The following is a 26,804-nucleotide window of genomic DNA, read 5'->3' on the forward strand; positions in this document are numbered from 1 at the left end:
AGTTATACCGAGCTATATCGAGAAATACCGAGTTGTACCGAGTTTTTTCTAGGAAAAACTCGGTACAACTTTTGTATAACTCGGTATTGCTCAATATAGCTCGAAATTACTCGGTATTGCACTACTAAAAATATATATTTTTTGCAGCATTTATTTGCAGCAAAATAAATATCGCTGCTATAGATATAAAATTAAAGAGGTTTAAGACCGCTTCTTTTATTATTAATTGGCGCCAAAATGAAAATTGCGGCGCGAAATCAGAAGTAAATCGTGCCTGAGGCGCCAAATCAGAAGTAAACCGTAAACCGTGCCCTAAGCATTCTATACCTTGTACCGACGTCCCATTCTAGACCTCTTCCAAACATCTCTTTTCTCGTGATCTTCTCCGAGCGAGCGATCTCCTCCGAGTGCACGCGATTTTCGTCGACGACGGCGACGCTGACGCCGAAGCCCTATCTCATTCTATTCACGATCTCCTCTGCGAGCCACCTCCATCCTCAGCAGCCGCTCCTCCCCAACCATCGACGACGCGGACGCTGACGACGACGAAGCCGACACCAACGACGACGAAGCCGACACCAACGCCGACGCATCTACTTCCCTTTTAACAAGAACTTCGCTGTTCATTCGCCGCTCTCTTCTTCTCCTTTTACTTCTTGAATCATACCTAAAATTAAGCAAACATTGAGTAAGATTTATATTAGTCTTTTTTTTTATTTTTTTGCTAATCTTCTTGTCATTTTTTTCCCCTGTAATAGCCTGCATTTTTAATTATTCTTGTTGTTTTATTTTTTCTTGGTGATTTGAATTTGGTCTTACCTAATTCCAAATGTTAAGGAGAGGGGGAAGTTATTGCATGATTAGTTTAGTTTAAAACTTGAATGAGAGGATATTAGGAAGATTTTTTAGTAATGTTGTGCCTTTGTTTCCTAGGAGAGGATATTATGTTTATTTTGTGTGGTGGTTTTATTTTGCTAGGCAAACGATTTGGGCACCAAAAAATTCTACCCCACCTGCAAGCTTAGATCTACACACAAAAACAAACAATGAACATATTTAAAGCTTAATTCCAAAGTAGGCATGCAGAGACAAGTGTGGTGTAATTTTTGTCATATAAAGAAGAAAAAATTTCCTTTGGATGAGCATGTATGTTGCTTTTGTATTAAAGAAATTATGTTTGATTTTAATTGTTGACTTATATTTGACACTTGCAGTAACTATCTAAGTATCTAATAATTTGGTCTTTGTAGGTTTTTGTTATTTGGTCAAGCAAAAATCACATGCATCTCTTCAGTATTGTAAAGTCAAGATAGCTATTAATAGCATTCAGTTGTTAAAATTTAACTTGATATGATGACTTATATTTATTGTTAATGGTTAAAAATTGCAGTTCAATTTTAAAATGAATAAGAGTTGGATAACCAAGTCAAGATTGAGTCGTGAATACAACAAAGGAGTTGAAGATTTTTTAGATTTTGCTGGTCGTAGCAAGAATCAATCAGGAAAGATATTATGCCCATGTAAATCATGCATTAACAGATACTTTCATTCAGTACAAGATGTGAAGGATCACATTATGACCTATGGATTTTTTACGGGATATATTGTTTGGAATCGACATGGGGAGGATCATCAAGTTGTTGTTAGAGGTGCAGAAAATGAAGGTGCTATTAGTATGTCCAATTTTGAATCACAACCCACTCAAAGTGAGCAACCATATATAGATGATATTGAAGGATTGTTGAGGGATACATTTGTTCCAATCAATGAATCAATTAACTTGGTTGATCATCATGATAACTTTACTCAAGATTCAAATAAACAAGATGAAAAACAGTCAAAGTTATTAGAAGATGTGGGGGCAGAATTATATCCGGATGTAAGAGATTTTCAAAGCTGTCATTTATATTACATTTATTTCGTTTGAAATGTCTAAACTCTTGGACTGCAAGATCTTTTGATATGTTATTAGAGTTACTTATTGAAGCATTTCCTGAAGGGACTTCATTGCCCAAAACTACATATGAAGTCAAAAAATTAATGAAGACTTTTGATCTTGGTTATACCAAAATACACGCATGCCCTAATGATTGCACATTATTCTGGGGAGATAAGTCTAATGAGATTGTATGTGAAGTTTGTGGAGCATCAAGATGGGCTCCTAATCAGAAGAGCAATATTGCAGAAGATAAAAAAGTTCAAATGAAACCTGCTAAAATTCTTCGCTATTTTCCCTTGATTCCAAGACTTCAAAGATTATTTAAAACCAAAAAAATGGCAAAAGAGATGATTTGGCATGCCACACAACGAAATACAGATGGTATGCTGCGACACCCAGCTGATGGAGATGCATGGAAATCATTTGATTACAGATTTCCTGATTTTGCCGCAGATCCGCGTAATGTTCGCCTTGGTTTAGCTACTGATGGTTTTAATCCTTTCAAGATTATGAGCAGCACATACAGCATTTAGCCAGTGATTCTAGTGCCATATAATATGCCCCCCTGGAGTGGAATGAAACAATCATCATTCATTCTTTCAATGATTAAACCAGGTGAAAAAAGTCCTGGAAATGACATTGACATTTATCTTAAACCTCTGATTCATGAATTGCAACAATTATGGCAAGGTGTTCAATGTTATGATGCAGCAAGTGGAGAAAATTTTATGATGCGTGCAGCATTATTATGGACCATTAATGACTTTCCTGCATATGGCATGTTGTCGGGGTGGAGCACCAAAGGCAGATTTGCTTGTCCATGTTGTGCCCACAATACGGAGTCCTTATGGTTGTATAAGAGTAAGAAGTTTGCATACATGGGCCACCGACGTTGGCTTACATCATCTAATTTATTTTGCAAGCAAAAGCAGTACTTTGATAATATAGATGAACTCAGATTGGCGCCTTCAAGGATTTCTGGCAGTGAAATTTATACTGAATTACAGAATCATCAATTCACTCTTGGAAAAATTGATAAAAATAGGTTAAAAATATTGAAGAGAGGGTATGAAGCTGCAATGTCTATCAATGACAATATGGTCACTAAGTGGAAGAAGAAATCAATATTTTTTTATTTATCTTATTGGCAATATAACATATTACCTCATAATTTAGATGTTATGCATATAGAAAAAAATATTTTTGATAACTTCATTTCTACGTTGCTAGATCTTGAGAAATCTAAAGATAACTTACAAGCTCGACAAGATTTGGTTCAAATTGGAGTAAAGCCTGAACTGCATCCTCATGTCCTTTCAGATGGAAGTTATGTCTTACCACCAGCTCTATTTACCATGTCTAAGAAGGATAAGATGATGTTTTGTGAAGTTCTCAAGAAGATGAAGTTACCTAAGGGTTATTCATCAAATATTTCTAAGGGTGTTAACATTAAAGAGTGCAAAATAATAGGTCTAAAAAGCCACGATTGTCATGTACTAATTGAGGATATTATGCCTATTGCATTAAGATCATGTGCTCCATCAAACGAAGTTTTAACCATAATTGTTGGGATTTCACATTTCTTGAAATTCATATGTGGGAAGGTCATAAATCCAATTGAACTTGACAAGAAACAGAAGGAAATTGCATTAACTTTATGTAATATGGAGAAGTACTTTCTCCCATCCTTCTTCACTATCATGGTCCACTTACTCATCCATTTGGTTGAAGAAGTGAGATTTGGTGGGCCTGTACATTATAGATGGATGTATCCTTTTGAGAGGTAATATATCTTTTTTATTGCTTCAATGTTTTATGATTTAGTGCGGTATATTTATGTGTATTTTTATAATTTACAGATTTTTCTTAGTATTAAAGGATTTTGTTGGAAATAAATCAGAACCTGAAGGGTCAATTGCTGAGAGATACATTGCTGAAGAGGGAATTTCATTTTGCTCAAAATATCTGGATGGTCTGCCGACTTTCCCCAAGTCCATATCTACTACAATTTCATCTAAGGATGATGGTGTTTCCTACAAGTTCTTAACTGCTGGTAAACCTTTGGGTCAAGTGTCTATATTTGTGTTAGATGACCTATCATTAATTCAAGGTCATAGATATGTGCTCCGACATTCTGATCATTTAACAAAGTATATTGATATGTACAAGGAGGAAGAGAGACAAAAAAGAGCCAACAATGTTCCTCTAATGCCATTAGCTCTTGATAAACTTGTTAATGATCATTTTCATGATTGGTTCAAACGAACAGTAAGATATCAAAATCTCTCAATTAATTTCAATATCATATGCTTAATTTGACTAATAATTTTTTGTTTAGATTACATGTATAGATGATTCAAATGTTATAGAAGAAATTAGAGCTCTCGCGATTGGTCCTAAGAAAATCGCACGAAGATTTAAAGGATTTTATATTAATGGGTATGAATTTCATACTAAAGCTCGCGATGAGAACAAGAAGACACAAAATTATGGCGTCGTTAACAAAACTGAAGTTGGAAATTTTTCTTATTATGGTCAACTGAATGATATTATTGAGCTTAATTATTCCGACTTATTTCGTGTGGTCTTCTTTAAGTGTGATTGGGCTAACACAACTTCAGCTGGCACTAAAGTAGATCATTACGAAAATACATTGGTTAATTTTTCACGATTAATACACACAGGTGATAGATGGGCAGATGATCCATTTGTTTTCTCATCACAAGTTGAGCCCATTTTTTTTATTGAAGATCCAAAAAATAAAAACTGGAACTTTGTTTTACCAGTAAAGGCTAGAGATGTATTTGATTCAAGCATTTCTCTACAGAATAATTGTAGGAATTTATGATCCATTTCTTGTCTTATCCTTTTTTTCTTCCTTACTATGAGACGATATGATGTATGTGTTTATTATTCATGAATCAAAAACATCAATGATGCTTAAAATGAAGGTAATCTACTATGCATGCACCTCCTCAGCTTCACAATGCTCATAATACCTTGTTATTTTCTGTGAAGCTATGGCCTAATTCACGATAAAATCCCAACAGAATGATTAAATAGATTTACTGGTTGAAACTCAAGGAGTGAGTTGGCTTTGAAGATTCATGGGATATATTTGCAACAATTTTAGCTTGTTTAAGTCATCTTGAAGTACACCTCATGCAATTCAGATCATTATTGCCTTCATTTGTTGTTTAGCAATACATTCGCTAATATTTGAGTTGATGCTTTTCAAAATAATACATAAAAGCTTGATGCATATGACCTTCTCATAGAATAAATCAATTTGTTCATGTTATTGTGTCACCTATAAGATTAATTATTCTAACATTTAATATTTTGGGCTTGTTATTAGGCTATGTGAGTAGTTATTGTGTTTCTTGGCAATGTACATCAACAGTATGCTATGTAATGGATGACCTGTGCATAGTTATGGTATGCCATGGCACCCAATGACAAGTTTTTGTGTTCATTACAGAAATAGCATATGTAAGCCGTTTTTTTTAAGAGATCTTAAAGGATGTTGTGGTTCTATAAATGCATTTAATGTTCATTTACTTGGTTTTTTGCTCAATTTTGTTTTGATTAAAAATAAACTGGACTGAAGAAGATTTCTTGACAAGTAGCAAGTTGAAGTTTATTTCTTGTTCGTTCTAGAGTAAACAATTCAAGCTGAAAAAATCCCACTTTCTCATATTAGCTTGTTTACCACACAATGCTTTTCCAGCTGTAACAAGGCATTAGCTACTGTATTAGCATTTCAAAATCAACTCTCAGGAAATTTAAAACTTTTTCCTTGCTGATGAGAATTTCCTCAGTTTTTTTCATTTCGTTGGCTGCCTTCTTATTCAAGGATTGGTTACGAGGTTATAATTTGCCGTATGCTGTACTCATGTGATAGATTTTTTTTTTCAATTGTCTTGTATTTACCATGTGCGTAGAGCAGTGGAATGTCATTGATGTATCTAGATCACAACGTCTAAGTATGAACAAGTCATCTAAGATTGATAAGTTTCAAAGAGATTACACATTCAAATTTTACTTGAAATGATTCAACTTGAGGGATACGTAGTATGTGCTAGAAACTTAGACATTTATGATGGATTTTTCACTGCCAAATTGGGGAATTTTAATTTTGATAGTAATGGATTATTTCATATTAGAAATGTAAAGTTATAGACAGGTAAACTAGGAGGAGGCACGGTAGAGGTGAAGGTGATTGGACCTGGAAGACTTTGGCTTCAATAAGCTTACTTTTTGTAGTCTAAGAAGAGGGATGAGTATGAATATGACATTGCTGGCAGATGCTTGAGTTCGGTTTCCTTGTAATCACTCTCAACTTTCTAGTATCAACTCTACTTTGCTATACTAAAAGGAGATGCAATGATGAATTATCCAGGTGTGCAGCTAAACAAAGGTGTGTTTTAGTAATATTTGGCTTATTTAACAACGCTTTCTAAAAAAAGCTGCTTATTCTATCCTGATAGAAGATCTTCAATCTTACTACTTGATTCATATTTTTTATATTGTGCACGATCAACTCAACAAAACTCTTTGTGATGCTAGCCTGCTATCTTACGTAAGTACTTATATTTGTCTCTTCAAGTGAATATTGTATTGACATGTTACTTTTAGCAAAATTTAGCAGGTGTTCTTCAACTTTCTAGTACAGATTGAATAGCATTTTATCCAATCTGCAATTCTTAGTACAGTACATTCTCTCTCCCTTCTGCCTGAACTTGGATTTTTGTTTACACTAATAGGAATGACAGGAAGTAGCTCATTCCGGCGTGCTAAAAAGGTTACACGTCGAGGATCTTCCAGTGTAGAACAGAGTAATAGAACTTCTAATAATACATCGACTCCGGTGCATCCAGATTCATCCAATGCTAACAACGAACAATCCCCGATTCAGTCATCTCAAGATTTAAGGCGGCAGGTGCCGCCGGTGAATGATGGAATTTGGCTCATAGGTTTTTGTTCACTTAAATATTTATTTATTTATGTCAATTTTAATAATTTAATAAAATAATTATGTCTTTTATCTTTATTTTTTCAGATGATGAGGGTGCTCCAATAAAAAAGAGAGGTCGAACTACTTGTGCAGAGATACAGAGCATGCCTCCAGGTACACGGGTTCACATTGAAGTCAATGAGAATATGGTGCCATGTAATATACCAGAGTCTACTCTGCTTGGTTCATACTTAGGGGTTATAGATAGAGATCCTATTTTGGCACCGATCTCATTCTCAGATTGGCGCAATAAAGGGATGGAACCTTTTAAAAAGAGAATGTTAGCGGAATAGAGGTAAGTATCATAACAAATAGTCTGATGTTATTTATATTTGTTTGATAATTAAAATCCTTTAACATTTATCAGGCAAAATTTGAGTTCCCCGCAAACATAAAGCATTGGATACTACAATCTCTTGGTTCCAAGTGGCGTAATTATAAAACTAATTTGAAGGCAGAGCATTGGGATAGTAGACCACTACAGGAGATCATGGAGGCTGTCCCTGCAGGAGTAGACCCAGTGTAGTGGTGTCAAATTATTAATAAGTGGTCACAACCTCAGGACAAGGTGAGTTAGGAAAATAAACAGTGTTATTAAGCTTTTTTAAAAATAAAATTAATATGATGATTATTCATTATAGGAGAGGGCGTTAAGAAATTCAGAAAATGCAAAAAAACAAACGTGTCCGCATACGATGGGTCGGGTGAGCTCTGTCAGGAGACAAGAAGAAACTTGACACCAGAAGATGGAAATTTAGAGGCCAATGAAAAAGTTTTCAAAGCAATCATGGGACCAGAACACTCAGGGAGGGTACGTACACAGGGTTTTGGGGTCACTCCAAGTAGATATTTTCCTCATAGCACCACGGCTCGAGGCAGCAGCAGTGGAGGCAATACTGCATTTGAACGAGTTGTAAGACTTGAGGAGGTGGTACAAACACTACAAAGTGAGGTCAGACAATTCATGAAAAATCATCAGGGACAACATCCACTACCAGGAAGCTCAACTATGGTATATAAAATTATAAAATTAGATATTTTTATTTATTAATTTATTTATCACCTTCATTTTTACTGATGACTTCTATGCTAATAACAGGGAGATAATGATCAATTTTCGCCTAATTGACATCCAAAGTGTAGAAGAATGAAAGGAGTAGTATAAATGGGCATGATATTTTCATTATGTATGGCCGATGTTTTGAAATATTATAAGGATTTTGTTCATTAAGAGAAGTACATACTATTTAGTTCAGAGTTGTTGAATATATACAATTATAAATTCGTTTTAAGCTTTCCCAACATCTATGTGTTGCTTTACTTCAAATATGAAATGGTAAGGCTTCATTTTTCTTTATTGAATCTGAGTTGCATGGTTCATATTTTTTTTCCTTGGCTGTGTTTATTCGACAAAATACATATGGTCATTTCAATAAATGCTGGTGGTTATGGCATTTGGTCTTTAAAGTGTTAGGAGCATTCTTAATGCCATGTAGTCATTTCTGGACGCAATCAAGTTTTGATGAAGGCCTACTTGTGGATTTCTGATGGGGAATTAGAGCAAATTTTTAAAGCTGTTTTTTGACGTTTAAGCTCTTACAGTCAACATTGTCTTTGCCGCAGGAATGTCTTCCTGTGCATCGGCTTTCCTGCCTATGCGTGAGTTTATCTTAACCATAATTTGCAATGACATTTCATTATTTCAGAAATGTTTTCCAAGATACTTATCCAATCATGATTTCCATATTGATGTGGCGACTGGCTGGAGAATGGATGGATAAGGCCTACATTTGTTGTTCCGTGACATCCCTTAGTACATAAAAAGATGTCTCTTCCTGATTAATCTGGACACTAGCTTTAGCTTTTACTCGATGGGAAGGCTTTGTAAGGGACTGATCCAACTCAATTTCATAGGTGAATTCTATTTGGAAGGTTGTATTCTCTTACAATGTCTTCTTTATACTTTCATTTTACAGGATTTGCTTTTGTTTACATGGAAGATGAGCGTGATGCTGAGGATGCAATCCGAGGACGCCGACTTTGTGTTGAGTGGACGAAGGTAGAAATCAATCATTGTCCACGTAATGGCTTCCTTTTGTAGCAAGAACGTGGTTGTAGGTCTGTTAGTTCGAGAAGATTGTCAGCTAATTCAAGGCCTTCAAAAACATTGTTTGTTATTAATTTTGACCCAATAAATACTAGGACGAGGGACTTGCATGGAGAGGCATTTTGAGCCATATGGTGAACTCATGAAATGTTAGAATCATAAGAAATTTTTATTCATTGGAAGCTATGAAAGAATTTGGATGAGGTTCATATCAGCACTTCGTCTTCTGAACTTTAATATTAAGTTTCAATCAATATGAGTTTAACAACCCAATGGTCGAAGAAACATTTTTGGCAAAAGGAAACTAGATTTTCTATTGTACATTTTTTTTTTGTCGTCTCTTAAGCAAGTCAAGTATGAAACCAAACTTGTGTTGTATTTTTTGCTGTTATTGTTCAATGCTCTCCCTGCTGCTTGGTGAATAGTTGAATTAATTGGTTCCAGAAAGCAGCAACTTATGATGCTTCATGTGAATACCTATTAGTAAACTCCACGTATATATAATGCTTTAACATTTTTTTACACACTGATTTATCAAAAAGCCTGATCCTTAGTCCTTGTTCAAAAAGAAAAAATTTCAAAACTTTGAAACAAGTATTAAGGATGCACTTTATTTCCTGTTCTTAGAAAAGTAGAATACATACTGTAATTAGCTTTATAAGTCTCATGAACAAATAAAGGACTGATTCTCTTGTAGTTCTCTAGTTGAAAAATCAGTTAATTGTAGAGCAAGAAGCTATATAATTCAATTATACTTTATAAATTACGTAGTGATACATCTACAGAATGTGGTGATTCACAGAGGACATAATTAGCATATTTGCAACAGGAAATTATAAATTGAGAAGTGCTCGCTTTTTCCACTTCATATGTATTTTAAATGATATCTGTTGTGTTCAGAAATAATCTTTGTTTGCCTAGTTTTAAATAGTATAATCTATAACTAATCCCGCCCTAAAACCCAAAACCTTAATTTCAATATGCTAAATCTGCAGTTCCTTAAAAATCTTAAAAAATTAGTTTTTTAATCATAAAAATTGATTTTTATTTTTGATCTACGCTGCACTGCAACCTTCCTGTCTCAAAAAAATAAAAAATGGTGGGTGGAATGGAAGCAGCTGAAAGTGCCTACTCCTTCAGCTACGTACATGCATACATAATAATTAGAACTGTTGAACATTTGTTTTCACATAATTATAACCTCAGAAGTCTGTGCATTTTCATTAAAGGACTCTGTTCTGGTTATGGCTTTCGATCATAATTGTTGCTTGAATAAAGAAGAAAAAAAAAAAACTATCTAATCATGTGCTCTCTTCTCTCTTTCTGTCTCTCTCTAAAAAAAATCACAAATTTCATTACAGGCATTTATATACAAATCTCCGAACCCATAAGCGCATCTAAGAAAGCCTTAGATGAGCTTTGTGCGCCAAATTTCTAAAAGAAGCAAGTAAATAACTTCTCTCTACCATAGGAAGATAAACTCAGCCTTTGTTGAGTTGCTACGTTGAAAACATAGCTGCTGCTTTGTTTTGGATATATAGAATTCCTACTTTTAAATAGCTGCTGCATTTAAAATATTCAAAATATTTAAATAAAATACTCATATTGGTTTGTTTGATTAATATGACATATTATATTAACATGATACGATACGAAACAGAGATATATTTATTATTAAATATCTAAAATATAAAAACTATTATTATATATTATTATTGATACATCATCACAAATTATCGAGGCAAACTTAAAATCAAGTTTTATGAAATAGATTGAAAAGTATTGCATTATGACAATGCTTGTAAAATATGAGAGAGACGAGCACCATAGAATCCGATTCAATCCGGATATTTGTCAAATTTTTGGACGCATATAAGTTTATGCTCAAATAAAAGCACTCATCTTAGCATATATAACATGACATTTATGAAGAGGAGAAGCAAAGGCATATAAGAGAGCACCATGAATGTCTCTAATAAGGCCACCACAACTAGAGGTAAATTGGGAAGTGTTTTGATCTAGTAAATAATCTTATAAGGTTGATCAATAATAGTATGCTAAAAAATAATATTAAAGACAAAACAACATGATATATTATCTTTAAAATATTTTTGATTAATTATTTTAGCCAAGAAAAGCTAGTGAATTTTATTTTGGAGACATAAAATAATTCTATCGGTGATCATCTTAACACCCATTATGTTTGTTATGATTCCTTTCATACCACAAGAGAAAAAAAAAAGTTATAGGAATAATAGTGTCAATGTGGCCTTTGGGCTTTTTATGAAACAAATTAGATAAGAAAGACATGCAATTATTTAGATTATTTTTAATGCTTAGATGAAGAACAGTTTCCAAGGTATCCCAAACTTTAGAAGCAACAGGTTCATCCAAGAAATGATTCAAAGTTTCAGTGAAAACATCATTGACATTTCGATACCAGCGAAATGCCCTTGTTAATTAATCTGGAGTCCATATGAATAAAACACTTAAGAATCCTCCAAGTAAATAAAGAAATATTAGTAGGGGGTAATAGAGGTCCATATTTTACTAAAAATATCATTAATGTGCTGTACAAATCTAAAAGAATGCCAAGCCACCTTAAAGTTAAACTCACTATTAACTGAAAATTATATGATAGGGGAATCTTTAGCACTAGGGTTAATAGGAATGTCACAAATCTTATCAACAATGGAAGTTGGGAAGTAAATCCTTAAGATGATTAGTGCACGATCGACCATGTAAGATGAAGTTAGATACCTTAATATTAGAAATAGTACCTTAATATTAGAAATAGAATGTCTGTTAAAGAATGAATCAAGCTAGTCAAAACCAGTCTAGTCATACTGCCAAAAGTCAAGAGAATCCCCATTACCCAAACTGTAGAGAATATGCCTCCCTTGGCCATTTAATCTTGCACAGTTTATTCTAAATAGGAGATTGCCCATCCTTGAAAAAGCTTCTATTAGGATGCCACTGATTGCAATATTCAATAATTATGAAATTAGCCCAAAGAAAAGTGTTATATATAAATTTTCACCAAAGTTTAATAGAGAAGGATTGACTCATATAATAGATTTACAACCTAGGCCCCCTTCAATATAAGGAGAAGTATAAGAAGTCCAAGTTGACCAATAAATTTTTTTTTGAAGTATTAAAAGAACCCCAAAAATTTTTTATTTATGTTATTCTCTAATCAGACACAAACTTCAAAAGCGATTTGACAATCTACAACAGATAAATAGGCACTGATCATAAAATATTTTTAATCAGAATTAGCCTAGCCCCAATGGATAAAAAACTGAACCCCCAAGAAGATAATTTCTTAACAGTATTAGTAAACAAATTATCAAAAATGAATGTTTTTTATGACCCTTTTGGAGAGGGTTCCCAAAATAATAAAGTGGTAAGGGTTGATTTTTAAAGCCAGTTATAGAACTTATGCAATTAATTTTATTCCTAACCAAATCCTTTCCCATAATAAAAAATACTCATAGTAGTACTAAGGTACGGCCACTTTCTTTTTCAAAAATATTCAGAAAGATTTCGAGTCAAGATACTTTATTTTTAACACCATTACAAAATAAGATGATATCATTAGCAAAACATATATGAAAGATCTTAAAATAACCCGAACTATTGAAAGCCAAATCTTTATAATAATATTTAAGCATAACAAAAAAGGTTCTTTTTATTAGTTTTGCTATGATATCAGAGTAAATGGTGTACGTTGGATAACAAAAAAAGTTCTTAGTATTACTTAATTTATTACCAATTAAATATATTTGTTTTTCATGTACTATTATGCAATAGTTATTACAATATCAGAGTAAATGGTCGACGTTGGACTGTGCCAACAAAACATGGTGGATGGCATGGAAACAGTTGAAGGGGCCAAGTCTTTAGGCTACGTACAAGTATCAATAAGGAATGTTGAATACCTTTTGGATTTTTATAGTTATAGCCTCAGAAGTGTGTTGAAAATTAAACTTGATTAATTTGAGCCTTTAATTGAGTGGGCCTTTTAATTGAGCCCATAGTCTAGAAAAGTCCTTAGAATATTCTAGAACCCCACTTTATGATGAATGTTTTAGAGGATTCTAGAAATATATTCTAAAAGAGTTATTTAAAGAATTCTAGAATATGCAATTAATAACTTTTGTAAAAGAAGATAGGAGAATATTCTAGAGAGTCAATAGTAGCCATTGGATTGAAATGTGTTGGCACAATCCTAAAGGAAAAGTCACTAGTATAAATAGGTGTGGTGTCTTTGTGTTTTTGTAAGAAGTAGAATCAAGAATTCAAGAGTGAAATAAAAGTGAGTTTTATAAATATTCCTCTTCTCTTTTAAAATTCTTCCTCTTTCTTTAGCCTCTTAATTCTCCAACAAAGTGGTATCAGAGCCAAAGTTTCTTCCTAAAGAGATGGCGAGCAATGGTATAATCGCTTTCCAAGTCCCAACGCTCAACAAAAGCAACTATGACAATTGGAGCATCAAAATGAAGGCCCTTCTTGGAGCGCAAGATGTATGGGAGATGATAGAGAAAGGCTACAAGGAGCCACAAGATGAGTGAAGTTTATCTTAATTAAGCTCAAAGGGATAGTCTAAGAGATTCAAGGAAGATAGACAAGAAGTCTCTCTATCTAATCTTTCAAGGATTATATGATGATGCTTTTGAGAAGATTTCTGATGCGAAGTCTGCCAAAGAAGCATGGGAGAAGCTTCAGACCTCTTACAAAGGAGCGGAGCAAGTCAAGAAGGTGCGTCTCCAAACATTAAGAGGTGAGTTCGAAGCCTTACATATGAAAGAAGTTGAAGTCGTCTCCGACTACTTTAAGGTGCGTCTCCAAACATTAAATCATATGCAATCCAGTAATCGATATAACATGTTCAGTAAATCATATATCATTTGATCAGTATCTCAATCATTACAGCAGCGTATGTATCAATATCAATAACAATGCAATGATGACATAAACGATTATGCTATAACAGTGAAATCGAATCAATCATATAAGTAAATCAAGTAATTCCGGTCAATAATATCAATCGGTATGGAATCACATAAAATAATCAAATCAATACATCGTAAGAACAGATGAAATCAAATCAATAAAATCATCAAATACAATTGAAATCAATCAATGAAATAAAATAATATAAAAATCAATAAATCAATAATCACATGCTCGGTGTATCACATGCATCTTGTTCGGTGTATCACATGTATCTTGTTCGGTGTATCACATGTATCTTATTCGGTGTATCACGTGCTATAAGATCAGTATAATGAATCAATGTATCAGTGGTAATGTGGTATCGGTATCGGTATCTATATCCATGAATCAATACAATATCCATATCCATATCAGTATAAGTATCAATGTCCAGTGATATGTACCATATGCAATATCAATAAAATCGTATAGTAACAGTAAACCCGTAAATCCGTTAAATCCATTCAATATCGATAAATCAATTCTATATCAATAAATCAATCGATCGCAATAAATCAGTAAATCCATCAAGAAATCATAAGAACAGTTATGTACGCATGCAATACAATACAGAAGTCTTACTTAACAAGTACAATCACTGGCTATTAAGGCGTTTTTCAATGTTAGTATCGATGTTAGTAATCCGTTGGCTCAGTGAAAAGAGTCGTCACTCTTGCCCGTCGGCGCAGTAATCTCTTTATAACTCCCTTCGGTAATCACGTGATCAGTAGAGGATATTACCAAATCCTTTTTAAAGGAAACCCCGTCGGCCCACCATCCTGTACAGGTATCATCTCCAACCAACGGTTCAACCAGTCTTTACTTGTCTTTTAGTAACAATAACAATAATTCAATCATATATCCACATTCGTACGCATATTCAATCATTCAAATCATCAATTCAGAAAATCAGAAGTCGTACGAGACATCGGCGGCATAACGGCAATACACGGAATGTACACAGAAATCACAGATTTAGAAATTTACCAAATTACCAGAAATCAAAGAAAACAATATTACAAAGCTTTACTTGTACTGAAGCACTATTTTTCAACAACCAGATAATTTTCTATTCGATAAAAATCGCACATAACTCAAAATAACCGGTAGAAACTTTACAGAAAATACTCAAATCGTGCAGAATAAGCATCTCAGGAACATATCAAAAGTTGTGCGGTAAAACTTTCGTCAATACAAAATTATGCGCGTTTTTCGGTAACGGAAAAACAAATCTGAGCACAGAAATACCAAAACTCGAAATCTTCAAAAATAGAAATAGGATTTGGAGTCCTTACTACAAGACGAACAAATCTTCTAACAACGACGACAGTCGAAAATCGCTCCGTGGCCTCTGAAACCAAGCTTTTCCTTTCTTTCCTTCTTTTTCTCTCTCCTAAATTCTCTTTATCTCTCTTCAAATGAATCCAAAATATCTCTATCGGATATTTATTAACAATGATTGTCCCGGACGATCCAAAATTCGTCCCGGGATGATTTGCCCTCAGGCAGAATTTCGTCCAAACGAAATTAAATAGCGTCCGGACGACTTGCTCTCTGGACAAATTTCGTCCAGACGGATCGTCCTGACCCTTCCAGGTTCGTACAGACAAAATTGACAGATTCTTTATAATTTTCTTCAGTTTGTCCCGTACTAAAGCTAGTTCGTACGGACTAACTGCACTCAAAAAAATCAGCTTTGGAGGTGTTTTACATTACTAGAGTCTTAGTTGTTTCTAATCAATTAAAAAGAAATGGAAATAAGCTAGAAGATGTAAGGATTATGGAGAAATTTCTTCGTTCTCAAGATTTAAAGTTTGATCATATTATCGCCATTATTGAAGAAACTAAAGACTTAGAGGCTATGACAATCGAGTAACTCTTGGGATCCTTACAAGCCTATGAAGAAAAGAAATAGAAGAAGCAAGTTATCACGGAACAACTCCTAAATACACAAATTAATTCAGTTAATGAAGAGAGCCTCGAGTATGGTAGAAGTCCACAAGCAAGAGGTCATGGTCGAGGACAAGGCCGTGGTCATGGACGCGGATGAGGTTGGAGCTTTAATAATGGAGAGAACGATAATATAAATTTTGGATAAGGAGGAAGTTCAACAAGAGGACGTGAAAGAGGAAAACCAAGACCAAGGTATGATAAATCTCAAGTGATGTGCTACAAGTGTAAAAAATATGGTCACTATGCTGTAGAATGTAGAACTCCCAATAACGATAAAGTTGAAGAGAAGGCTAATTTTGTGAAAGAGAGAAGTCAACAAGATGGCACTTTGCTATTGACATATAAGGAGAGTGAAAAAGGTGGAGATAATACATGGTATCTAGACATCGGTGCATGGAGCCATATGTGTTGAAGAAAAAGCATGTTAGTGGAACTTGATGAGTCGGTGAGCGGCAATGTATCCTTTAGAGATGAGTCCAAGGTTGATGTGAAGGGCAAAGGAAATATTCTTATATCTGATTGAAGAATGGAAATAACCAATTCATTTTCATCATCTTTTATGTGCCAAATATGAAGAGTAATATCTTAAGTTTGGGTCAACTCTTAGAGAAAGGTTATGATATTTATTTGAAAGATAACAACCTATCTATAAGAGATAATATGAGCAACCTAATTGAAAATATACCGATGTCAAGAAACAGAATGTTCTTGCTCAATATTCAAAATGATATTTCCAAGTGTCTCAAAGCTTGCTACAGAGACCCATCTTGGCTCTGACATCTTTATTTGGGCATCTTAATTTTGAAGGATTGGAGCTATTATCAAAGAAGAAAATAGTGAGAGGTTTGCCCTGCATCAAACACCCAGATCAGTTATGTGAGGGCTGCTTGCTCGGGAAGCAATTCAGGAAGAGCTTTTCAAAGGAGTCAAATTCGAGAGCACAGAAGCCACTTAAACTCATACATACATATGTATGCGGTCCAATCAAGCCAAGCTATCTCAGTAAGAGTAATTATTTCCTTCTCTTTATAGATGATTTTTCAAGAAAATTATGGGTATATTCTTTAAAGAAAAAATCAAAGGTATTTGAAGTATTCAAAAATTTTAAAGCCTTGGCGGAGAAAGAAAGCGGCCTCGAGATCAAAGCTATGCAATCTGATGGAGGAGGAGAGTTTACTTTAAAGGAATTTCAAGAATTTTGTGAAGCCAACAAAATATGTCGACCGTTGACCGTCCCAAGATCTCCTCAACAAAATGGTATAGCAGAAAGAAAGAATCAAACCATCCTTGATATAGCTCGAAGTATGCTTAAGAGTAAAAGACCACCTAAGGAATTTTGGGCCGAAGCTGTTGCATGCGTGATTTACTTATCCAAACGATCTCTAATAAGAAGTGTGTGGGGAATGACACCGCAGGAAGCATGGAGTGGAAGGAAGCTCGACATCTCTCATCTAAGAGTGTTTGGAAGCATAGCCCATGTGCATGTACCCGATGAGCAACGAAGTAAGCTAGATGACAAGAGTGAGAAGTACATTTTCATCGGTTATGACTCTAGCTCAAAAGGCTACAAGTTATACAATCCAAACACTATGAAGACAATCATTAGTCGTGATGTCATCTTCAATGAAGTAGGAGAATGGGTTTGGACCCAAATGAAGATCACTACAACTTCTTTAAGGATGGAGAAGTTGAGCAACCAAGGATGGATCAAGAAAGAGACGAGCCCATAACACCACCAACTACACCAACTGCAAGTATTCAAGAGGATCCATCATCTTCAAGTGAAGGGTCAAGCGAAAAAGTATCACATTTTAGAAGTTTACAGAAAATCTATGAGGTAACTGAGAATCAAGACAATCTCACTCTCTTTTGCCTCTTTGCTGATTGTGAACCTATAAATTTTCAAGAAGCCGTGCAAATTAAGAATTGGAAGGATGCAATGCACGAAGAAATTAAGACAATCGAGAAAAACAATACATGGGAGATAGCTACACTTCCAATAGGACACAAGATAATTGGTGTAAAGTGGGTGTACAAAGTAAAGAAGAATGCAAAAGGAAAAGTCAAGAAATATAAAGCAAGATTAGTGGCGAAAGGTTGCAGCCAAATAGCTGGCATCGACTATGATGAGTTATCTGCTCCTATTGCTTGACTTGAAACTATAAGGCTAATCATTTCTTTGGCAGCTCAAAATAGGTGGAAAAAACATCAAATGGATGTAAAATCTACCTTTCTAAATGGAGTCCTTGAAGAGAAAGTATACATTCAACAACCACCGGGCTATAAAGTCAAAGGGAAAGAAGACAAGGTTTTTGAAGTTGAAGAAGGCTCTTTATGGGTTAAAACAAGCTCCTAGGGTTTGGAATAACCGCATCGACAAGTATTTCCTTGAGAATAACTTCAGCAAATGTACTTATGAGCATGCCCTCTACATCAAAGTCAAGGATGGGGATATTTTGATAGTGTTCTTGTACGTGGATGACTTGATCTTCACTGGAAGTAATCCAAGTATGTTTAAAGAATTTAAGAAAGTAATGGCTAAAGAGTTCGAGATGACGGAGATTGGACAAATGGCATACTACCTCGGTATTGAAGTTAAGTAAAAGGATGAAGGCATCTTTATTTCTCAAGCACTACAGGAAAAAATGTCATTTCCGGCGGTCATTTTCGTCGAAAAAAATGGATAAAATCCACCGGAAATGCTTATTTCCGCTGGTAAACCACGCGTCGGAAAAGTCCTTCCGGAGTTAAATATTTCACCGGAAATATTTCCGAAGTATTTCCGGCGAAAATTTCGTCGGAGACATATTTCCGGCGGATTATTTTTGCGCCGGAAAATAAGTAAAAAAAAACTAAAAAGCTGCCCGCCTACTCCATCTTACCCGAGCACCTCCCCCCCAAGCACCCCCTCAGCACGTCAACCTCAGGCGTTCCCAAACAGCCCCCGCTCACCAACGCGCTTACGCGCCTGCGACGGGGTTCGAACCCCCGCCAAGTTTCTCTCACCCGCTCCATCCACTAGGCCAAACTTTAAAAACTGCTATGAACTGGACTTTATTATATTTTAAGTAGAACTAATAAATTTATATAAAAAATAATTATAAGTAAAACTAATTAATTATAACATAATTTTAAAAATATATATTATTATATTCTAACGTAATTTTAAAAATATATTATTTTTCTAAACTCTAAATAATTTAATTTGATAATGAGTCACTAAATTATTTAACTTAATTTAACAAAATAAATAATTATAAATATTTATTATAACAATTTTTTTAAACATATTTAATTTTCGTCGGAAATCCGCCTGAAATTTCGTCGGAAATTTTGTCGAAATTAAATCCGTTGGAAAGCAAATCAAAAAATACGATGGTTCTTCATAAAAAATTTTCCATCGGAAATTCGCCGGAATTTCTGTCGAATTTATTTTCGCCGGAAATTCCGCCATAAATTAGCTGTTTTCCTGTAGTGAAGAATGCTATGAAAAAAAAAATACTCAAGAAATTCAATATGAATTATTGCAACCCCATAAGCACTCCAATGGAATGTGGAGGCAAGTTATCAAAAAAGGAGAATAATGAAATAGTTAATCCAACATTTTTCAAGAGCTTGGTCGATAGCTTGTGCTACCTGACTTGCATTAAGCCGTATATCCTTTATCCTGTTGGAATAGTTAGTCGTTATATGGAGGTACCAACAACTACTCACTTAAAGGCTGCCAAGATGATTCTTCGATATATCAAAGGGATGATTGACTTTGGTTTATTCTATTCATCATCAAATGATTTCAAGCTTGTCAGATATAGTGATAGCGACTAGGCCGGAGACTTAGATGAGCGAAAAAAGCACTGTGGGTTTCGTGTTCTACATTGGAGACACTATTTTCACTTGGATATCAAAGAAGCAACCAATCGTGGCCCTTTCTACTTATGAAGCTGAGTATATTGCTACAACTTCATGTGTCTGTCATGCAATTTGACGTCAAAATTTATTGAAGGAGCTTAATTAGACTACCGTAAGAAAAGTCAACAAAGATTTGTGTCGATAACAAGTCAACTATTGTCTTGGCCAAGAATCCTATTTTTCATAATCGAAGTAAACAAATCGGCACACGCTATCACTTCATCAGATACTGCATCACAAGAAAGGATGTGCAAAAAGAGTATGTGAAGACTTATGATCAAGTAGCTGATATATTCACCAAGCCACTCAAGCATGAAGATTTTATCAGGATAAGAAGATTGCTCAGGATAGCAAATCAAGTTTAAGAGGGGGTGTTGAAAATTAAACTTGATTAATTTGAGCCTTTAATTGAGTGGGTCTTTTAATTGAGCCCATAGTCTAGAAAAGTCCTTAGAATATACTATAATCCCACTTTAAGATGAATGTTTTAGAGGATTCTAAAAATATATTCTAAAAGAGTTATTTAGAGAATTCTAGAATATGCAATTAATGACTTTTGTAAAAGAAGATAGGAGAATATTCTAGAGAGTCAATAGTAGCCATTGGATTGAAATGTGTTGGCACCATCCTAAAGGGGAAGTCACTAGTATAAATAGGTGTGATGTCTTTGTGTTTTTGTAAGAAATAGAATTAAGAGTTCAAGAGTGACATAAAAGTGAGTTTTATAAGTGTTTCTCTTCTCTTTTAAAATTCTTCCTCTTTTTATAGCCTCTTAATTCTCCAACAAAGTGTGCATTGGCAATGAGGTCAGCGATCTGGCAGATGGCTTTCGATTACAATTACTGTATAAACAAAGGGAAATCTGCTTTGTTTGATGAAACTTTAATTAGAAAGCAGATGCTTTATTGTGGCTTTGGCTTTCAGATCAGCAGGCATTTATCTTAATTAATAGTTGTTACTATGATCTTTTCTTGTTTACGATGCAGCGACAAAGTAAGCTTTGACAAAAGAGAAGAAAAGCTAAAAACTTCTTGTTTGAATGATCAATTATGAGTGCGGAAGCTTTTGTGGTCAATCTAATGATGTGATGCAATGAGATTGTAAGAAAAAATATTGAAGTTTAAAGCTTGTTTAAATTATATTGTCTTTTGGGTGTTAATTTAATTGATAAAATGTTGAAAATTATTATCTAAATTTAAAAATTAAATTTTATTTTACATAAAAATTATGTTTCCACAGTGAATCTTTCAAGGAAAAAAAAAATCATCGTCTTAGGCTTTTCCGGTCTGTTAATTTAAATCTATTTGATGATTTATGATGGCTAGCTAGGAGCTGAAAATGTTGCATTCACTGGATGGATGGTTGTTCATTTGTAGCAAAAACAATTTAGAACATGTGAATAATCCTACTCTATCTTAGGGCCGTCTTATTTATTTTTGGTGTTGTTGTTCTTATAATCGTTCACCGCTAAAAATTGACATTTTTCGCAGCATTTAGTAGAGCCATTTTGAAAATTGCTACTATATATAAAGGACTTTTAACAGCGTTTTAAACCACATTTAATGCCAGATGCAACTAATATCCGGAGCCCAATGTAAACGCGCCACATCATTTGGTACATAGCAGTAAAGAGCCATTGTACCGACTCGCGCTATCGATTACCGAGTGACGTGGCACATTTTCATTGAGCTCTGGACGACATTTGGTGTCCGAACAGAGTAATTTCTCCCCTCTTATGCGACCTAGCTCTTGCAAACAAATCCCAGCCCACTCTCCTTCATCCCGTCTCCCTCTCCCACATCCCGTCTCTCTCACCAAACTCAATTCGTCATAACTCAATTTAGTGAGCACATCATATTTCTACATTAACATAATAGAAGATATTTTGAATAATATGCATGCTCGTTATAACACCTAAAGTAATTATATTTAAAATTTATATTATATCTTCCTATTCATTTTTGAGTTTTTATATAATACAAAATTCATTTAGATTTTTAATTATTAATACCTAGCTTATTTTTAGTATCTTGTATATGAATAGTGAATGCTACATCCAATTCCATTCCAGTATACAATGTTTGCTCTGATGTCATTCTGATGTCATGCTTACTATATATATCTCTTTCAATGGCTTCTTCCTCTTTCTCTTAAGGCTTTCAGAACTGTTACTTCATTGCAATTGAGAATTGTTTTACTAAAATATTGCTTTAAGAAGCAGTAAGAAAGCCGTCTCAAAACGAAGCCTAGGCTTCATTTTGAGATGACTTTCTTACTGCTTTTTAAAGTAGTTCTTTAGTATACAAATTTTAATTTTTAAACTAAAAAGCTGTTTTAAGAAGCAATTAAAAAGTCGTCATAAATAAAGCCTTAATCTCATACTGTAATTAAAAACATTTGTAAACTTTCATTGAAACAGGCTTCATTTTGGACACAACTTTCTTATTGATTTATAAATTAAGTAAATTTTTATTACAAAAATTTTAAATTCAAAAAATATTTGTATTAAGAAAGTGCTTTATAAAACAGTAAAAAAAATTATCTCAAACTAAGTCATAATTTAGCTTAAGTTGCTGTTAAAATTCTTCGCTCAAAAGGTTAATATATATTTTTCTTAAATTATTGCTCACTTTAATAGAAAATTTATTTTGGGTGAAAGCCAATTAAATTTATAAAAAATTGAAAGAGCTTATTGTTGCCAGTACATCTTTGGTGCATTCTGACGTGTCGTTGCTCTGTGTAAAAGATCTACTATAAGATCGATAATGGCAGACATCAACTGCCACTTCGTAACATTGTCTAAGTGCTTGATGGCTGGAACTTGGAAGGAAAAAGTTCTATCATTTGAGGGAAGATACCAACTAATAAAATACTTCAAATGAAGTTTTATCTCCTACCATCCATATATATCTATATATATTTTAGTTAAAACTCGCAGAGGGGCCTACACGTTAATTTAAAAAAATCGGTTACAAAATCCTTAGAAGGATCCTTCAGCTCGCTACTGCTCAAAAGTGCTATAAGAAAATGGAAAATAAAACCTAAGAGCCGGTGGTTTCTCTTTCTAAGATTACAAAATAAATATAAAGTAATACTCGAGCAACAAGTAGGCAGCACCCAAAAAAGGAAGAGCAGATTGGTCCAGGGCAGCTCATTCTTCCTGCAAAAAAAGTGTACAAAATGGAAGGCAAAAAGAGAAAAACTAACCCAAAAATCCTTGTAGTCAATGAAGCTCGTGAAGATAAAGTAATACTCGGGCTGCAAGTAGGCAGCACCTAAAAAAGGAAGAGCAGATTGGTCCAGGGCAGCTCATTCTTCCTGCAAAAAAAGTGTAGAAAATGGAAGGCAAAAAGAGAAAAACTAACCCAAAAATCCTTGTAGTCAATGAAGCTCCGTGAAGTAATCCTGCAAGGGAATCTAAAAAAAAGCCAATTAGACAAATAGATAGTAACCAGACAAATATAACCAAAGATGTAGTTCCAGTCAGCAAGCCTAATAATAAAAACAGGAAAAAATTTCCTAATGGTTGCAAAAATATAAGTAAAATCCCTGCCAGCCATAACGATCTCCAGGCAATCCCTCAAAGCAACCATAATATTTTCCATATCAAACCCAAACAAACATTTAATGGTAGGATCAGAAACATTGACAAAACATGGTTGAGTACGAGAAAGAAAAGTCCCTTCCAGCACACAAAAATCCAAAGCAAAACGAGTCACTAACCACAACTCCTGCCGCAGCAAGACCAAACCAGCCAAACATAAAGACCTGACCCCATCCAAAAACACCTTCAGCATAATGTCAGAAAAACGAAAAATGCCAGAACAACAGAACAAACTATAGCGATAAATAGACAGCTAACCCAAATTCAACCAAACTTGCAACACCCTATCCAAAACCCAACTGCCAGCATGCCACGCAGTCCAGGAGGCATCCACAGCAACCCCAGCCAGAAACCCATAGTCAACAACCTCCAAACCAAAAAAATACCCAACGGAATAACCCATACGATCCACAACACCAAAACAGTAAAGATCCAAATAGAAACAGAGATCAGGAAAAGCGAACAGCACAGGAAACCTCATCAAAACCCCCAAAAAACAATCAAAAAAGAAATCAAGCATGCCGCAGGTAAGGAAGAGCAGTTTTGTCCAGATTAATGAGACCTTTCAGGAATAGAGGAAGATTATTCACATTAAATTCTTGATACATATCACTATGAGAACCATGCTTGGCTAACCAATCCGCACACGCATTACCTTCACGATAAATATGAGAGATAGAGAAAATAAGATTCGACAGATACATTCTAATCTTACGAATGGTGTAAAAATCATGAGGATTACCAGCGTTACCATCCTTAATAATATGAAGTAAGAGTTTAGCATCCACCTCAATCATCAGCCTCACACAAATATTTAAGGATGGTAAAGCTATCCACAAATAGTTATTGAGCTATATTTCTCTTTCATGAAAACATCAAGACTAAAATGTCTTAGGTGAACATCTTTCTTATTGTTTCTTAAATAATTTTTTAGTACAAAAAGTTTAATTTTTTATTAGAAAGCTACTTTAAGAAACAGTAAGAAACTCATCCTAAACGAAGCCTTACTCTTCATGTTCTTCCACTTTTTTTTTTAAAAAAAAATTATTAACATATTTGATTATCATTGATTTGAATTCTTATTTGTTTTAGGATATATTACAATAAATATATTATTTTTATTAAAATAATATTATAATTAATATTATTATCAATAATAAGCTTCTAGACATATCTTTCTTAATTTAGTGATTTATAATAATCATTTGGATTTATAATTACTATAATAATTATTTGTAAATTATATCATTTAAAGTTATAGGCATTTAATGAATTGAACATTTTCCTCGTAGTTTATATATTTGTTCGTATCATTAATATCATCAGTTCTAGCAACTCATTCATTTAGCTGGGGTTTTGGCCATTATTTTTAATATCTAAGGGTTAGCCCTTTCTATGTCTCTTATTTTGTAATATGACCATTATCATTTATAATATATGAGGATATGTTACTATAACTATAGGAACAATGTAAATTATTGGTGGAAATTTGCCACCGAGAATTTCAGCAGATAGTTTGATGTATTTCCAGCTGATTTTTGATGAAATTTTTTGAACAGATTTCCGATGGACTTCCTACAGATTTTCAACGGATGTCTAATGTAATATTTTCGACGTGGAAGACCGGAGGATTTTTCAATGGATTTCAGGTGGATTTTTTATGGAATTTAAAATATTCTAAGAAATAATAATACATTTATAATTTTAATAGTTTAATAATTATTGGTAAATTAAATTAACTAATTTAATCATCTTTTTACAATAACAAGCCTTTATCCCTCTCTGCGTGGGGTCAGCTGCATGAATCCTTTTTTCTCCATTGTGTTTTGTTTTGTTAAGAGTCAAATCCACGTCTAAATTTAAAAAGAATATCATTTCTAATATTTTCTAAATAAGTCTTTTTTAGTTCTAGCTCTACCTTTCTTAACATAAATAAAATCTAATGCATCTCCTTTCCTAATCAGGTCATCGGAAGGCTGTCGTTTTATGTGACCAAAACATCTAAAACGACTCCCTCTAATCTTAATTATCTTCCACTATAGCCACTCCAACCTTTTCACATATATGCTCATTTCATATTCTGTCTTTAAGAGTAAATTCACTCATCCACTTGAGCATCCTCATCTTTGTAACAATTAACTTAATATTATGCTTCTCTTTTATTGGCCAACATTCTTCACCATAAAGCATCGTAGGTCTCACTACCATCTTATAGAATTTTTTTTTATGTTTAACAAGGACTTTTCTATCACACAGCAAGCCTGTTGCATTCCTCTACTTCAATCATCCAACTTTAATTCTATTAATAATATCCCCATCATATCTATATCACCATTACTCTAAAAAATAGACCCAAGATATATAAAAAGAGTGTTCTTATTAATGACTTGATTGCCCAAAGTCATAATCCCCCCACTAGATTTATTATTATTAAAATTACACTCCATATATTCAATTTTAAATCTACTCAAATGAAAGCCTTTAGACTTTAAGGTTGACCATCATGCGTGTTCTTATTAATGACTTGATCGCCCAAAGTCACAATCCCCCCACTAGATTTATTATTTCTAAAATTACACTCCATATATTCAATTTTAGATCTATTTAAATGAAAGCCTTTAGACTCTATAGTTGACGATCATAATTCAAAAGAAATGTCAAGAGTCAAATTTGTGTGGGGTCAGCTACATGAATCTTTTTTCTCCATTGTTTTTTTATTTTTTTAATAGTCAAATTCTCATCTAAATCTAAAAAGAAATATCATTTCTAATATTTTCTAAGTAAGTCTTTTTAGTTCTAGCTCTACCTTTCTTAACATAAATAAAATCTAATGCATCTCCTTTCCTAACTGGGTCATCAGAAGGCTGTCGTTTTATGTGACCAAAACATCTAAGGCGGCTCACTCTAATCTTAATTATCTTCCGCTATAGCCACTCCAACCTTTTTATGTATATGCTCATTTCATATTCCTATCTTTAAGAGTAAATCCACCCATCCACCTGAGCATCCTCATCTTTGTAACAATTAACTTAATATTATGCTCATCTTTTATTGACCAATATTCTGCACCATAAAGCATCGCATGTCTCACTACCATCTAATAGAATTTTCCCTTTTGTTTGAGAGGGACTTTTCTATCACACATCAAGCATGTTGCATTTCTATATTAATTCAACCATCCAACTTTAATTTATTAATAATATACCCTTCTATATCACCATCACTCTAAAAAATAGACCCAAGATATATAAAAAGAGTGTTCTTATTAATGACTTGA

At 33.9% G+C, this 26,804-nt stretch overlaps 1 protein-coding gene across 1 annotated transcript; it reads left to right on the plus strand.

Annotated features, from left to right (window-relative positions):
- The first annotated feature begins 2,274 nt into the window (after positions 1 to 2,274).
- LOC110094114 (retrovirus-related Pol polyprotein from transposon TNT 1-94) lies at positions 2,275 to 19,839 on the plus strand. The gene is given in 14 exon segments (XM_028700413.1): positions 2,275 to 2,428; positions 3,170 to 3,722; positions 3,799 to 3,992; positions 6,706 to 6,915; positions 7,002 to 7,070; positions 8,559 to 8,615; positions 8,933 to 9,015; positions 13,747 to 13,902; positions 16,026 to 16,112; positions 16,922 to 16,957; positions 16,959 to 17,661; positions 17,664 to 18,325; positions 18,327 to 18,644; positions 19,495 to 19,839. Coding segments are annotated over 14 exon segments (3,627 nt in total).
- Positions 19,840 to 26,804: the final 6,965 nt, after the last annotated feature.

Source organism: Dendrobium catenatum, unplaced genomic scaffold, assembly GCF_001605985.2.
Source record: "Dendrobium catenatum unplaced genomic scaffold, ASM160598v2 fragScaff_scaffold_134, whole genome shotgun sequence".
NCBI classification, from domain to species: domain Eukaryota; kingdom Viridiplantae; phylum Streptophyta; class Magnoliopsida; order Asparagales; family Orchidaceae; genus Dendrobium; species Dendrobium catenatum.